Source organism: Schistocerca cancellata, chromosome 12, assembly GCF_023864275.1.
Source record: "Schistocerca cancellata isolate TAMUIC-IGC-003103 chromosome 12, iqSchCanc2.1, whole genome shotgun sequence".
Taxonomy (NCBI): domain Eukaryota; kingdom Metazoa; phylum Arthropoda; class Insecta; order Orthoptera; family Acrididae; genus Schistocerca; species Schistocerca cancellata.
Window position 1 is genome coordinate 124,512,585 of NC_064637.1, and position 13,967 is coordinate 124,526,551.

General features: G+C 38.2%; 1 protein-coding gene across 2 annotated transcripts in view; it reads right to left on the reverse strand.

Annotated features, from left to right (window-relative positions):
- LOC126109388 (NPC intracellular cholesterol transporter 1-like) overlaps window positions 1–13,967 on the reverse strand; it is a 65,201-nt gene that overhangs the window by 21,239 nt on the left and 29,995 nt on the right. For both annotated transcript variants that reach the window (XM_049914409.1, XM_049914410.1), the window contains exons 7-9: window positions 12,714–12,940; window positions 2,802–2,985; window positions 2,340–2,642 (exon numbers count right to left, since the gene is read on the reverse strand). In XM_049914409.1, coding sequence (XP_049770366.1) covers window positions 2,340–2,642; window positions 2,802–2,985; window positions 12,714–12,940 — 714 coding nt within the window. The remainder of the gene's footprint in view (window positions 1–2,339; window positions 2,643–2,801; window positions 2,986–12,713; window positions 12,941–13,967) is intronic.

Sequence of the window (13,967 nt, forward strand, 5' to 3'; positions counted from 1 at the left end):
CATAAAAACCAAAACTGGCTAAGTTTGTACTGATCAGAACAGACACCATGAAAGAATGAAGAAAATATGGAAGATGAGGAAAAAAAAGTTTGATGTAGCCCATAGTGGTAAACATAAAATAAGAAGAATAAGAAAAAGAGCAGTAATAATGACCTTAAAATAATGTCAACACACTTCTGAAAGGAACCATCCATACAGGTGACATCGAAATCACCGGAAATCACCAAGTTGATTGATTGGTGAATTCCGAACTGACTGTGTAGCAATCTCTCATTGAAACAACAGAAATTATGAACATCAAAGACAGAAAGGGTTCAAACATACTCTTATCATTAACTGACAACAATAAAAGTATAATTAAAATCTCAGAGCTTCACAAATAAGGAGTCACATTCTCAAATTTAACACCAACACATTCCAACCATCTCTCACAGAAGAACTAGAGAAACTCTAAAGCGAATTGATCAAATCAATAGTAACTAATTCCTCTGCAGAAAAGAATATGGCACCCTTTGTGAATTGAGGAATAAGAGTATGCAATTCCATCTCAACACAGGGTGCTTACAACAATTAGAACCGCAATAAGACAACTATGCAAAACATTGTTAAGTGTATGGCATGGGGCACTTCCCATTGTACCAGTTATCAGGGTTTCTTCCTGTTCCATTCAAGTATGGAGCATGGTCTGAATGATTAATTAAACGTCTCTGTGCATGTTATAATTCTGATCTTGTCTTCCCAATCCCTATGTGAGCGATATGTAGGTGGTGGTTGTATGTTCCTAGAGTCATCATTTATAGCTCGTTCTTTAAACTTTGTTAGTAGACTTCCTCAGGATAGTTTACATCTACCTTCAAGATGTCTGCCAGTTCAGTTTGTTGAGCAATTCTGTCACACTCTCCCATGGATTAAACAAACTTTTGACAATTTGTGCTGCCCTTTTCTATATACGTTCAGTATCCCCCCCGTTAGTCCTACCTGGTACAGGTCCCACACAATTGAGCAATAGTAACACTTTGCAAGAAACACACGAAAGTTATATAAGAAATTGAAATCTAGGCTCATCAGATATCAACCACAAAAAGTATGCATCAAGAAACTCCAAAAAAGGAAGACTTAACAGATGCAGTTAACTACAGGGGAACCTCACTATCATTAGCTGAATACAAAATTCTATACCAGTGTCTTCTCGATAGAGCACAGAAACAACTTACACCAAAAATTGGAGACTATCAGGCAGAACTCAGAATGGGTGTTTGTGTCCAGAGCATATCTGGAATGTAAAGCTAGTCCTAAGAAACCTGAGAATTTGTAATAAAAATTTAGTCGACTAATTTGTTGATTTCATCGAATCTTACAACTTAGTTGACTACAAATCACTCTTTCGAATATTAAAAGAATTTTGTTTAGATCAACAAGAACTTGCAATCAAAGAAAAGACACTGAAAGATACAAATGCCCAGGTTAATTTATGGACAAAATCATTGGTCTTTTCAAAATCAAATGAGAGTACGACAAAGAGATGGGCTGTCTCGACTACTTTTCAACTGTGCCCTTGGAAAAGTGATACAAGAAAGTCCTCAAAACTTAGCAACCAATCACTTTAGGTATAAGCAAGTTATCTATGCAATGCTCGACATTTACAGACTTTCTAGAAATATTAACTTCTGGACATTTCATAAACTGAAATTCAGATTGAATTCTTATTGAAGAAAAACTCTGTCTCCAGATTTGAAAAGAGTGCATGATCTGCAACAAGGAAGCACCATGAAAAATAACAAAATTAAATGAGTTCCACAATTTAAACATCTTTGTGAAACCATTCACAAAAATGGAATCTAAACAAAAGCAAACAAAATTACATGCCAAAAATGGAAAATGTATGTCGACTTACCCAAAATATCTACAACAAGAAATCCAAAACCGTAAAACCTTGAATTCCTAAATCAACAAATGGCAAGTTGACCATGAGGAAGAACCAAAGGAGGCTGGAATAACATGCTCTGAAGAGAGAAGGGAAGCCCATAAGAAGAGATTGACAGAAATTAAGCAAAAAAGGAAGGCTAATGTCCATGCATAGCCCTAATGGCACTATTAAGAAACAACAGCACTGGATACCAGCATAATCCCAAAGCAGACTGAAGAGTCTGCACAACCTTTACTGTGTTGCCAGCTGCACAAGGTAATTGTGCTTGATACCTGCAGAGTAGTTATGTTCTTATATAATGTAGTGAACTCCGTGACAAACTGCTGTTCAAACCTCTATTATTAAGTCAGTACTACATAAAAATTAGTGAGCCAACAAAGAACAGATGATTATTACACCTACTGCTACTTACAATGTCAAGCCCCATCAGCAGAACAGTGACGACGAAGATGGCAGCAATGGAAATTCCCAGGCTGCGCAGCGTGTCGGGCCACATCGTGAGGTATTGCTCGTAGAACACGTAGAAGACACTGTATGGGAACACCTTTACATGCGCTCCCTCTGGGAGGTGCTCATTCACCGAATCTTCTATCTCAGCAGAAAGCTCTCTAGCCGCAGCCATGGCTCCGTAATAGTCTGCTGAAGTCTTCAGGATGGTGTGGTATGTCATGAAGTAACTCGGTCCCACACGCCCATCTGGTTTTATTACCACAGCCTGTAAGCAAACAATATTTTTTTGCAGAAAATTGTTTTGCAATTCATATCTATGGTAAGTAGGTGTCAAAATTACAGGACACATGCTTCAGCATTCAGTCACCAACACTCCATAACTTGCATTCAGCCAAGGAAGGGTAAATTTGTAACCTCACAATACCTGGCCGTATGCCGCATGTCCCGCCTTGGCACAGGACGGTGACGGATTATCAGCTAAGAAGAATGGCAGGAAGTGATTGAAAGCCTGTGGACTTGGGCGACCCGTCTTGTTGTCCTTTTCTATCAAACACATCTGGCAGCCCGGAGCACGGTGAGGGCAAAATGACCCATTTTCTGGACGGAACCTGAATGAAAGAGGGGGGAAAAAAAAGGTTGCTAGGTTTAGGTTATCACAAAATACCTGCATGTTACATATATTTTAACTGGAAAAATTGAACATAAATGACGCCAGCAACAACTATTCGGAAAATCCCAAACATTTTAACACATTTGTTTGGTTTCAAAATTTAAAGTCAGAAATTTTGAACTCTGGAAGCCAAATTAACAGGGAAAGAGCATAATTAAAATACAAATGTGAGGATTTGACTACGCTGGGTCTACACCCACTTCTATTTTCCTGTGTGTTAAATGGACAAAACTTCTCTTTTAACTCTAATTTGCATTTATCCTTCTCACATATCATGTAATCATGTATATTCTTTGTTCCTTTCAAACACTTAACAGTTTAACCCCTAATAGTAAATGTTGAAAAAAATTGTAATACTGAAGCAGTAAACAATACTTTATAACAAGTACTTGCAATGAGTGCAGTATCCTAAGTTACGAAACAGTTATGGTTTAAGGTTCTCCAGCATATTCAATATAGCGGAGCCTGTAGAGCATTGTTTTTTATAGTGTTACCTACAACTCTAAACATTTGGTAATATGTTTGCTTGTTGCCTTCAAACGCTGATGACAATTCCTAATTAAAAGCAAGAACATGCTACACATATTAAACTTACCTGCGTTACTATTCACCAACCAATTACAATTCCAAAAACACCTCATATACTGAATGCCATTAAACAAGAAAATCAGGGAGACATTTGATTTTGTACCATACGGACATTTAACTTAAGTAGGATTATACGGGGGTACCAGATAAGTACCGAGGATACAGCATGTTTGGGATGGAGAGTTTACATATTCAGAAATAACTTCAGGTATGCCCCATACAAGTGCATTGGAACCCTTACTGTTCATGTTGTATATCAATGACATCCACAGAAAATATTAATTGTAACCTCAGAGATTTACAAATGATGCAGTTACCTACAACTAAATAATATGTGGAAAAAAAAGCTGCAGTAATATTCAGTCAGATCTGGATACAATTTCGAAGTGGTGGTGGAAAGATTGGCAACTAGCTTTAATGTAGATATATGTAAAATTATGTAATACACACAAAAAGTACATCTCCAACGAGTATAATAGCAATGTGTCACAAGTGAAATCAGTTGACTCATGTAATACATGGGTGTAAATTTGTAGGGATACGAAATGGAACAATCACATAAGCTGAGGTGTGGGCAAGACAAGTGACAGACTTCAATTAACTGGCAAAAACATCCAGCATATACAAAGAAGGGCAGCACAAATTGTTACAGATTTGTCTGACTTATAGTGAAGTGTCATCAAAATGTTGGAAAACCTAAAGTGACTTACTCTTAAGACCAACGCTTGCTGTGAGAATCTACTCACAAAATTTCAAGAATGAGGTTAAGTGAAGAATACAGCAACATTCTTCAGTTCCTTCAAATCACTCCAGTAGGCTCCACAAAGACAAGATTACACTCAAGAGATGTGATAAAAAATATGGCGAAAAATTCTATTAGAAATAAGTAATAAGCTTACATGGAATTTGATTTAATCTCTTTCAAGATACTGTCCTTGGTTAGCTACGCACTTATCCCAATATTGAATCAATGACTGCAATCATTACTTTTGGAAGGGCATACAGCTCATATGTCGCGGTCCTCTTGATGTCAGGAATGTTGTCAAAATGTTATTCTTTAAGTATGGTTTCAATTTTCTGGAAGAGCCAGAAGTCACAGGGTGCTAAATCTGGTGAGTAAGGCGGATACGGACAGACAGGAACACTTTTCTGGCCAAAAGCTCTTCACTAAAGAAGAATGAGGTGTGGCATGTCACATGGTCATGATGAAGGATGGCACTGGCCCATTCTTTTGGTCTGTTTCTTCATACATTATTCTGGAAATGTTGCAATACACTCTTGTAAAATTCGGCATTTACAGCTCTTCCTCTCGCAACCAACTGATCACACCATGCCCTCTATATCCAAGAGACGATGGGCAAGACTTTGATATTCAATTTTGACTGACATGCCTTTCTAAGGTTTAGGAGAGTCACTGGTTCTCCACTGGGAACCCAGTTTTTGTCTCAGTGTCACACCCATTGAAGTTTGTCCTCCAGTTACATTTTTGGATAACAACTCCAGATCTATGATTCTTCAGTAAGCTGACAATTTTTCTTCTGTTCATCACTCTAAAGTCTGGAAACAAATTTTGCATTCACCTGTCTCACTTCCCAATTATTGTTTAAAATCTTTTGAACAGACCCACACGAGATTCTAAGTTCTTCAGTAAACTCTCTAATAGTTTATCTGTTTGAAAGAACAACTTTTGCAATTTTCTACACGTTTTCTTTTGGTTTTAAGACTGATCAATGTCCCAAATGTTGCTTTCTTCTAATGACTTACTTTTCCTTTTAAATCACTCGAACCACTTGTAAAGAGTCTTCTGATTTACAGTATTATCACTATACACCAATTTCTTTGTTTCTTTTGCAGTTTTTTGGAACTTGAAAGAGGACTTAATGTTCATTCATTGTTCTAAATCCACGACATCAGACACATACGATAAACACATTACTCCAGTGTCTCTGGACCCTGACTGACAAGTCAGAACATGTTCTAACTTTACACTGCCTGTCTCAACAGATCAGACTGTGTAACAAATTACATCAAATAGTTGTACCACCAGCAATCGCTGCTAAAACACTCTCACCATAGTTTCTGATCACACCTCATAGCAACAGAGTGGCACCAAAACAGTCATTCTTCCTGCACAACTGGACCATAAAAAGACCCTGATGCACTACCATGCCAAGTACCCTTTGCTATGCACTTCATAATGGTTTGCATATGCATGTAGAGGAACATGTAGATGGTGCTCACGCAGTTCATTTCAAGCTTTGCTGCAATATTTATGATCCATGTAACTAGGAGTTCCTTGCAGGGTGGGGGAGTGGCCATGCAAATAAAAACAGTATTCCATGAAAATAAAAAACAGTATTCCATTTGAGTCCATAGATGTATCACGGCACTGTAGTGAACAGATATTTGAATGTTGTGCAGGGGGAGTTGAATTCAGTGAAACTAAACTTCTAACTACTGTTGTTTACAGGTCCCCTAACTCTGACTTCAGAGCATTTCTGCTCAAGCTAGAGAAGTTTCTTGATTCACTTTATAAGAAGTACCAGAAATTAGTTGTGTGTGGTGACTTCAATATAAATTCTGTATATGATGGTGCAAGAAAAAGGACGTTAGTAGGTCTAAATTCATATAATCTGATGCAGACTGTTTTTTCCTATTAGGGTGCAGGGGAACAGTAGCACAGCCATAGACAATATTTTTATTCATTCTTCATTGCTAGATGGGCATTCTGTTAGTAAAAAGGGGGAATGGCCTTTCCAACCATGATGAACAAATTTTAACGTTAAAAGGCTTTTGTACTCAAACAAATGTCACATATAATTACAAACTATGTAGGAAAGTTAATACAACAGCAAGAGTTTTTTTTAAACACTGTCAAGGAACAAGAGTGGCAGGATGTTTATAATGGTTCAAATGGCTCTGAGCACTATGGGACTCAACATCTTAGGTCATAAGTCCCCTAGAACTTAGAACTACTTAAACCTAACTAACCTAAGGACTTCACACACACCCATGCCCGAGGCAGGATTCGAACCTGCGACCGTAGCAGTCCCGCGGTTCTGGACTGCAGCGCCAGAACCGCTAGACAACCGCGGCCGGCGATGTTTATAATGCCGACAACATAGATGACAAATATAATGCTTTCCTCAACACATTTCTCATGCTCTTTGTGAGTTGCTTTCCATTATAACATTCTAAAGGGTACTAGCAGTAAAAGGTAGCCCGGGTGGCTGCTTAGTGGGATAAGGATATCATGTAGAACAACAGATGAATTATATCAAAATGTTGGAAGTAGTCACAATCGAGCTACAGCAGCCCATTACAGACAGTACTGTAAGGTGCTTGAAAATGTTATTAGCAAGGCAAAGAGTATGTGCTACACAAATAGAGTAACTAATTCACAGGATAAAATTAAAACCTATGGTTAGTTGTGAAGGAAGTATTGTCAGCAGCACAAGGTTGACTATATATAGTCAGTTTGTAGTAAAAATATTTCTGTTACTGATAAATGAGGTATATGTGCAGTATTTAACAACCATTTTCTGAGCATTGCTGGTGAATTAAATAAAAATTTAGTTTCTACAGGGAACTGTATAACTTTCTTGACAAGTGCCTTTCCAAGATTGATGTATGAAATACTCCTCTTTGATACAGACAAGGGGGAGACTAAGTCAATAATTAAATCAGTGAAGACTAAGGACTCTCATGGTTATGATGAGTGCCTAGCAGAATATTAAAGAACTGTGCTGCACATGTTAGCCTTGTATTTAGCCATATTTGTGATTTTTCCTTTAGGAATGGTCAGTTTCCTGAACGACTGAAGTACTCAGTAGTAAAGCCACTTTATAAAAAGGAAGAATTTAGACAATTTTAGACCTATTTCTACGTCGCCAGTGTTTGCTAAAGTTATTGAAAAGGCTGTGTATGTATTGATTATTTTGTATCACACGATTTGCTATCAAATGTACGGTTTGGCTTTCGAAGTCCCTTAACAACTAGAAATGCTATATTCTCTTTTCTCTGCGAGGTACTGGCTAGGTTAAACAAAAGGTTTTGAATGCTAGGCATATTTTTTTATTTAACTAAGGCATTGATTGTGTTGATCACAAAATATTGCTCCAGAAGTTGGACCATTATGGAATACGACAAGTAGCTTACAATTGGTTCACCTCTTACCTTAGCAACAGGCAGCAAAAGGTCGTCATTCACAATGTTGATAACAGCTGTGATATGGGGTCTGAGAGGGGTATTGTCAAGTGAGGGGTGCCCCAGGGATCGGTGTTGGTGCCACTCCTGTTCCTTATTTATATAAAATGATATGCCCTCTAGTATTATGGTTAACTAAAATATTTCTGATGTGAATTTTAAAATTTCTGTTTGCTGATGACACTAGCTTGGTAGTAAAGGAAGTTGTGTGCTACGTTGGCTCAGTTTCAGATAGTGCAGTTCATGGCTTGTAGAAAACAAACTAATGCTAAATCACAGTAAGACTTAAGTTTTTATAGTTTCTAACATACAATTCAACAAAACCTGACATTTTAATTTTACAGAATGGGCATATGAAGAGTGAAACTGAACAGTTCAAATTACTGTGTGTTCAGATAGATAGTAAATTGTTGTGGAAAGCCCACATTCAGGATCTTGTTCAAAGACTTAATGCTGTGATTTTTACTATTTGAACGTTCTCTGCAGTGAGTGATCATTTGGCATGAAAATTAGTCTACTTTGCTTATTTTCATTTGCTTATCTTGTATGGTATTATATTTTGGGATAACTCTTCCCATTCTGAAAGGATATTTTTGGCTCAGAAACAGGCTGTTCGGGTAATAAGTGGTGTAAGTTCACGAACCTCTTGTCGAAACCTGAAATCAAGCATGCATTTTGATCAGACTTCCTTAACTCTTGTGCAGAAAGGCGTGTAGTATACTGCTGCATCCATTTTCAATAAGCTACCACAAGAATTCACAAATATTAGCAGTAAGCCACGCGCTTTCAAATCTAAATTGAAGAGCTTCCTCACAGGTCACTCTTTCTATTCAGTTGAGGAGTTCCTTGAAAAAATTAAGCTGATCCTTGTTGTACTGTTGACTGCATTTATTTAAACTTACTGCTTGACTTTTTCGGGTTCACGTTCATAATTTTTATCTGCTTTACTTTTATGCTGTAATTTCATCTAGTGACACGTTCCATGACCTTGGAAATTTGCTCCTCAATAAACATCCTAACGGATTAGGTTAGGCTTGATGTAGATCAATTTCATATTATTATGGACTTGAAAATTTCACATTTTGTGATCAAAGTGAATATTGGCTCAAATTTGTATGAAAACGCAAAAAGTGAGATTACCTAATAGGTGCTATTTCATAGCAAATTGTATCCAGATGAACTATTTTATCAGAGATAGTTTGAATATGCTTTATTTTGTGAATGTAAATATTGAACACACACCAGTTTTTCAGTAGTTGGTGCACCACATTATATGACAAAGCATAATTTAGAAAGAAAGCATAAGAGAATGTGTTTGCAAAATAAAAAGTACACGAACACCGCAACGCATTGGTGTGATTCATATTCCCATGCCCTGCCAGTTGCGCATAGTTGAATGTGTGTGTCTAAGATACACGCAGCAGCATTCAAAGTAATACTAAGCCATGGGATCTATCCGTAGAAGGAAGAAATGCACGATAGGTTAAGTGCAAGAGTTAGTGTAATGTGGGCACTAAACATAGTAGTTTCAGGTGGCAGTGATTTCGAACTATGGTTGCATCAAATACTGCCTGAGGTCAGGACTGTACTACCTTGTTTATGCACAGCCAACCCCCAAGGAAGCAATTGTGTGGTGGCTGTTCCATTGCCAGTAGTCTTCTCACTTTGAAAGGAGTGGGGTGACTAATCCTAGTTAGTCACATATTTTGTGTATGACCCTCAGAACACCAGAAGTTATCAGCGATCCCTGTGATAATGTGTCAGCTCTACTTTTGCAGAAACGCAGAACACGGGTGCAAGCTGCTGCCCTACAAGATGGAGATGGGCCTCATCCCCTTGCACCACTATTCTCTCTGGCCGTCAGAATTTTTCCTTTGCTTACACTAACAGCCATCTGCCAACATATTGTGTCCACACTCAACTCTGTAGTGGCTGGTAAACAGAAGTTGGATGCGTATCCCCACTGCACTGAAATTCTTCTCCAAACATGCAAATAGTCATTTCTGGCCCTACACAATGACACTAGGTTGCGTGCAACTGCACTACCGGCCACCGAGCATATGCAAGCGCATGTTTGTGCAACTGAGACGAAACTCAACACTTCTATTCCAACTTTGGTGACACCAGTTGGGGAGCAGCAGAAATTTTTCACTTATTTCATATCAATACTATGCATGTGTGTGTGTCTGATTTTAACGAAGCTAACTACAAAAACAATCAGCGACTTAGTGCTGCAATTGGGACTGTCATACATGACCTGAACATGGATTAGTAAAAAATATCTCAGCTGCAGAGCAAAATTCATTCCATTACAAGTACATACACAAGTGAAGTAGAAAAAATACAAGCAAGGAGAACATCTTGCTGTGGAAAAGCCCACGTCTACAAAAATGAAGTACTATGGTTCAAGTTAGCCGATTCTTTTTTTAACTAAAGTAGTTTATGGGAGCACTGGCTACAGAAATCTGGAAAGCTGAATTCTTTATTCAATATTAGTTTATTTAAAACTTCACAGCTGTGCTTCCTGTTCACAAATTGTAGTACAGAGTCTTAAAACAGCTTAAGGGGGTCCCAGTACAATTTCTTTCAGCCAGGCTGCTGAGCAACTGTGCTGACACCTTTATCCAGTCATGAACCCAAACATTTTTGTTTGTCTATTGTCTTATGCAGTGATTTCATGCAGAAAAACATTAACTCTGCCACAACTTTTACAGCTGCCAAAACTCATTTGACACACGACTACGGCATTTACAAAGTGACGAAACTGAAGTGCACATTGGCGACACTGCATCTACAGACAGATATGAAACCATTTGCATTCAACTCATTTTGCCCAACAAGTGGTGCAAGCCAATGTCATGTGAACACGGCTTTACCTGAAGTGCCTTGTCAGTTCTTTAGGTATCATTCTCAGGTATGGGTCACCCAGCTGTGAATGCCAACGAAAGATTGAAATCAATATTCTGAAGATTTTTTATCTATCAAATTGGGCAAAAAACGAAAGATTGTGTCAAGAAATGTCTTAAATCAGAGACAGGCCAGTTCACCGATGGGAAAATGCTGTGGCTTCAACAGAATGACCATTTTTTTTAGAAGCTTTAAGACAGCCGAAACAAGAAAGCAAAGACGATTTCAGAATAAACAAATGACTAAAGCATTTTACCTTTGATACAATTGTATTTTCAGTTTTTTCCTTTACTTGTACTGTGAAACTGTGAGACCTAGGTATTTCCCAAATTTCTCGATTCTATGTCTATGGTAAGTACCCTATCGGTTTTGATGAATGAGTTTATGGGTCTCAGAGTATGTGACATAAGTGGCCATATTTTTTGATCACACTGACTTAGAAGGTTACATTTTATACAATGCTATGTGACTGTAGACCTTAGCATGTGTAAAATTTGAACTCTATATCTACCCATTCCTGAAAAACAGGATTTCTCTTCGTACAACTACTGTGACATCTCTTTGAAGTTAATATGCTTCAAATCATTTACAAATAAGAAAATAATTAGATGTAAATTTGGTCAAAAATGGAAGTGAATTCTCTCGTCCCTAGCTATTGTATGTAGCTTTTCATCATCTACTGCCAGACAGAAGCAATGGTTGTTGGCCCCCACCCCACCCCCCAAAAAAAAAATCGCCATCTATGCCTTTTTAATTATAATAAATCCATCCGATTATGAAGTTGATCAGGTGGGCGAAGGGACAAAACAGTGGGGGGTCATCCAGCCCTCATTCACAGAATATTCCAGTAAGAATTAGTGATGTCAGCCAGAAATATGATGTAACTGATGGTACAAAGGAGTGTTAAAAAATCAAGGCACTTATAGCAATACTTTTAACAGGGATGAGAAATAACTCAAGAAGAGGTAAAAGTATATTGCCTGGTCTGGCCTCCACAGGGCTTATCAGCACTGAGAGACACATCCCATCATCTGGCAACCCAAACTGCCCTCCCTCTAACATGCACAAAACACAAATGATGCAATATTAGGGCAGTAGCAGAATAAGAATTCCTTCTAGCCACGTGAAGAGAAGAGAAGAGAAGAATTGATCCGAGTAGAACCAACAATAGTAAAATAATGCAATTTAAGTAATCAGGTACAATCCTCCAAAATACAGTGGGAGAAGCCAAAAATGTGTTTAGCTGCAGCAATTTATATTTTCTATTTGATAAATCCCCACATGCTCTGCTGCATTAAAATCTTATGAGTAAAGCAAACTTGTCCTCGACCTGAATGTTGGTTTTAACACAACACTGTTTTACCAATTGGTAGTGGTAAGGCACTGTCTTCCTCTTCAATCTAGCTTACCCAGCAAATCACATGGGGATCTAGACTAATGTGGAATCTCTGATTTGTAAGAGCAGTGAGGAGTTTCACACTGCAAGACCAAATTAGGAATGAACAAATTAGTGACAAACTGAATGTTGAAGGGATAAACAGTGCAATAGATAAATGCAGAAAAAAAAATGGAAAGAGCCTGTAAGCAGAATACCCGAAGAAAAAGAACGAACAATTGTTGAATAACAGGTCAAAAGGAGAAAGAAATCCTGTTAGGACGACAATTAGATGAGCTCAATTATAACCTCTGAAGATTGACGAGGGTGTGGTCCTAGGCCCTGGAAGTGAAAATGATTATCTCAAGTGCCACAGTCAACACTTAACTAAACCTCTGTACACTCCCAAATTGAGTGTACACCAAGCTTATTGACTGCGTGTATTAAGTAGTATTGTCACAGTACTGAGCTAGAATAGCAATGACCATTATTAAATTTTCCATGAACCAAATATTTCTCATATACCCATCACAAACAAAATTCATGCTTGGGTGCACACAGAGAATGTAACACAGCACTTTTTAACTTACTGGCAGCATTTCTCCGCTCCAGACCAGTCGAAATAGTCATCGAGCCACGAGGAAGGTGGTTTTGCGAGGTATGACGAGCGGGGCCGGCGGGACGCTGTGAACACCTGCGTCACCAGGGAGTCCTGGTGACAGTTCTGCCCACCACAGATGGCATTCTGCATCTCTGGCTGCGAGAAGTCTGCGGCTTCGCCCTTAGGAACTACCACAAAGTAAACTGGTGGGCCCATCTGTAAACAGACGCACAAAATAAGACACCACCGCACAAAATAAGACACCTCTTAACCCTTATCTATTCATCCTGTAAAATACGCACTATGAACTGAAACTGAGTACGAGTTTAATTTCCTACTTTTCACAAAACTATTTTAAGCCTGAAAATCTTCCTGCAAAGTGGGAAAATAAATTCAGCAACATTGCATAAATGAAATAGTTACTAACAAGTTTGCCTGCGTGGCCATCCTCCGCAGCAAGCACAGAATTACTTGTTTTGTCAATAAAAGGCATAGTGAACAGTGTGAAGAAGGCCAGAATGCAAAGTTGTGCTTATATGTCAGTAAGAAAGTGGTAGTGCGAGTGCGACCTCCAGACCAGATGAGAGGAAACACAGATCAGAAAATCTTAAGTAATTACTTTTTTTTTACATTATAAATAAATAAATAAATAAATAGAGATGTGAATTGTTTAATAATCCAAAAGTAACTGAACTGCATTGTTTTAGATCCCACTGATGATGCCTTAGAACAAGAAAAAGGCGAAACACGTCTGGGATACATAAATTTAAGTTCAAAATGGCTCTGAGCACTATGGGACTCAACATCTGTGGTCATAAGTCCCCTAGAACTTAGAACTACTTAAACCTAACTAACCTAAGGACATCACACACATCCATGCCCGAGGCAGGATTCGAACCTGCGACCGTAGCGGTCACACGGTTCCAGACTGAAGCGCCTTTAAGTGGCTGCAGGAAATGGCCATTTTATTTACAAAACAAATAGAAATAGCTATTAATTTATCAGGTGTTATCTGTACAGACTGTAGAACTAGAACAGGAGAGTAATCCTTTTCAGGGCTATGAATATTCTTTGTGAACTGACAAAGTTGTCTCAAGATGTATTGTACACGGTAATAATGCTAAAGTAAGTAAAGCAAATAAGCTTTTGTGTATTAGTGCATATGACAGTGAAGATTGTAGCAATGTTCGCTTTTCATTCACCATCAACACAGTTTATGAGCTGTGTATATTTTATGTTATTT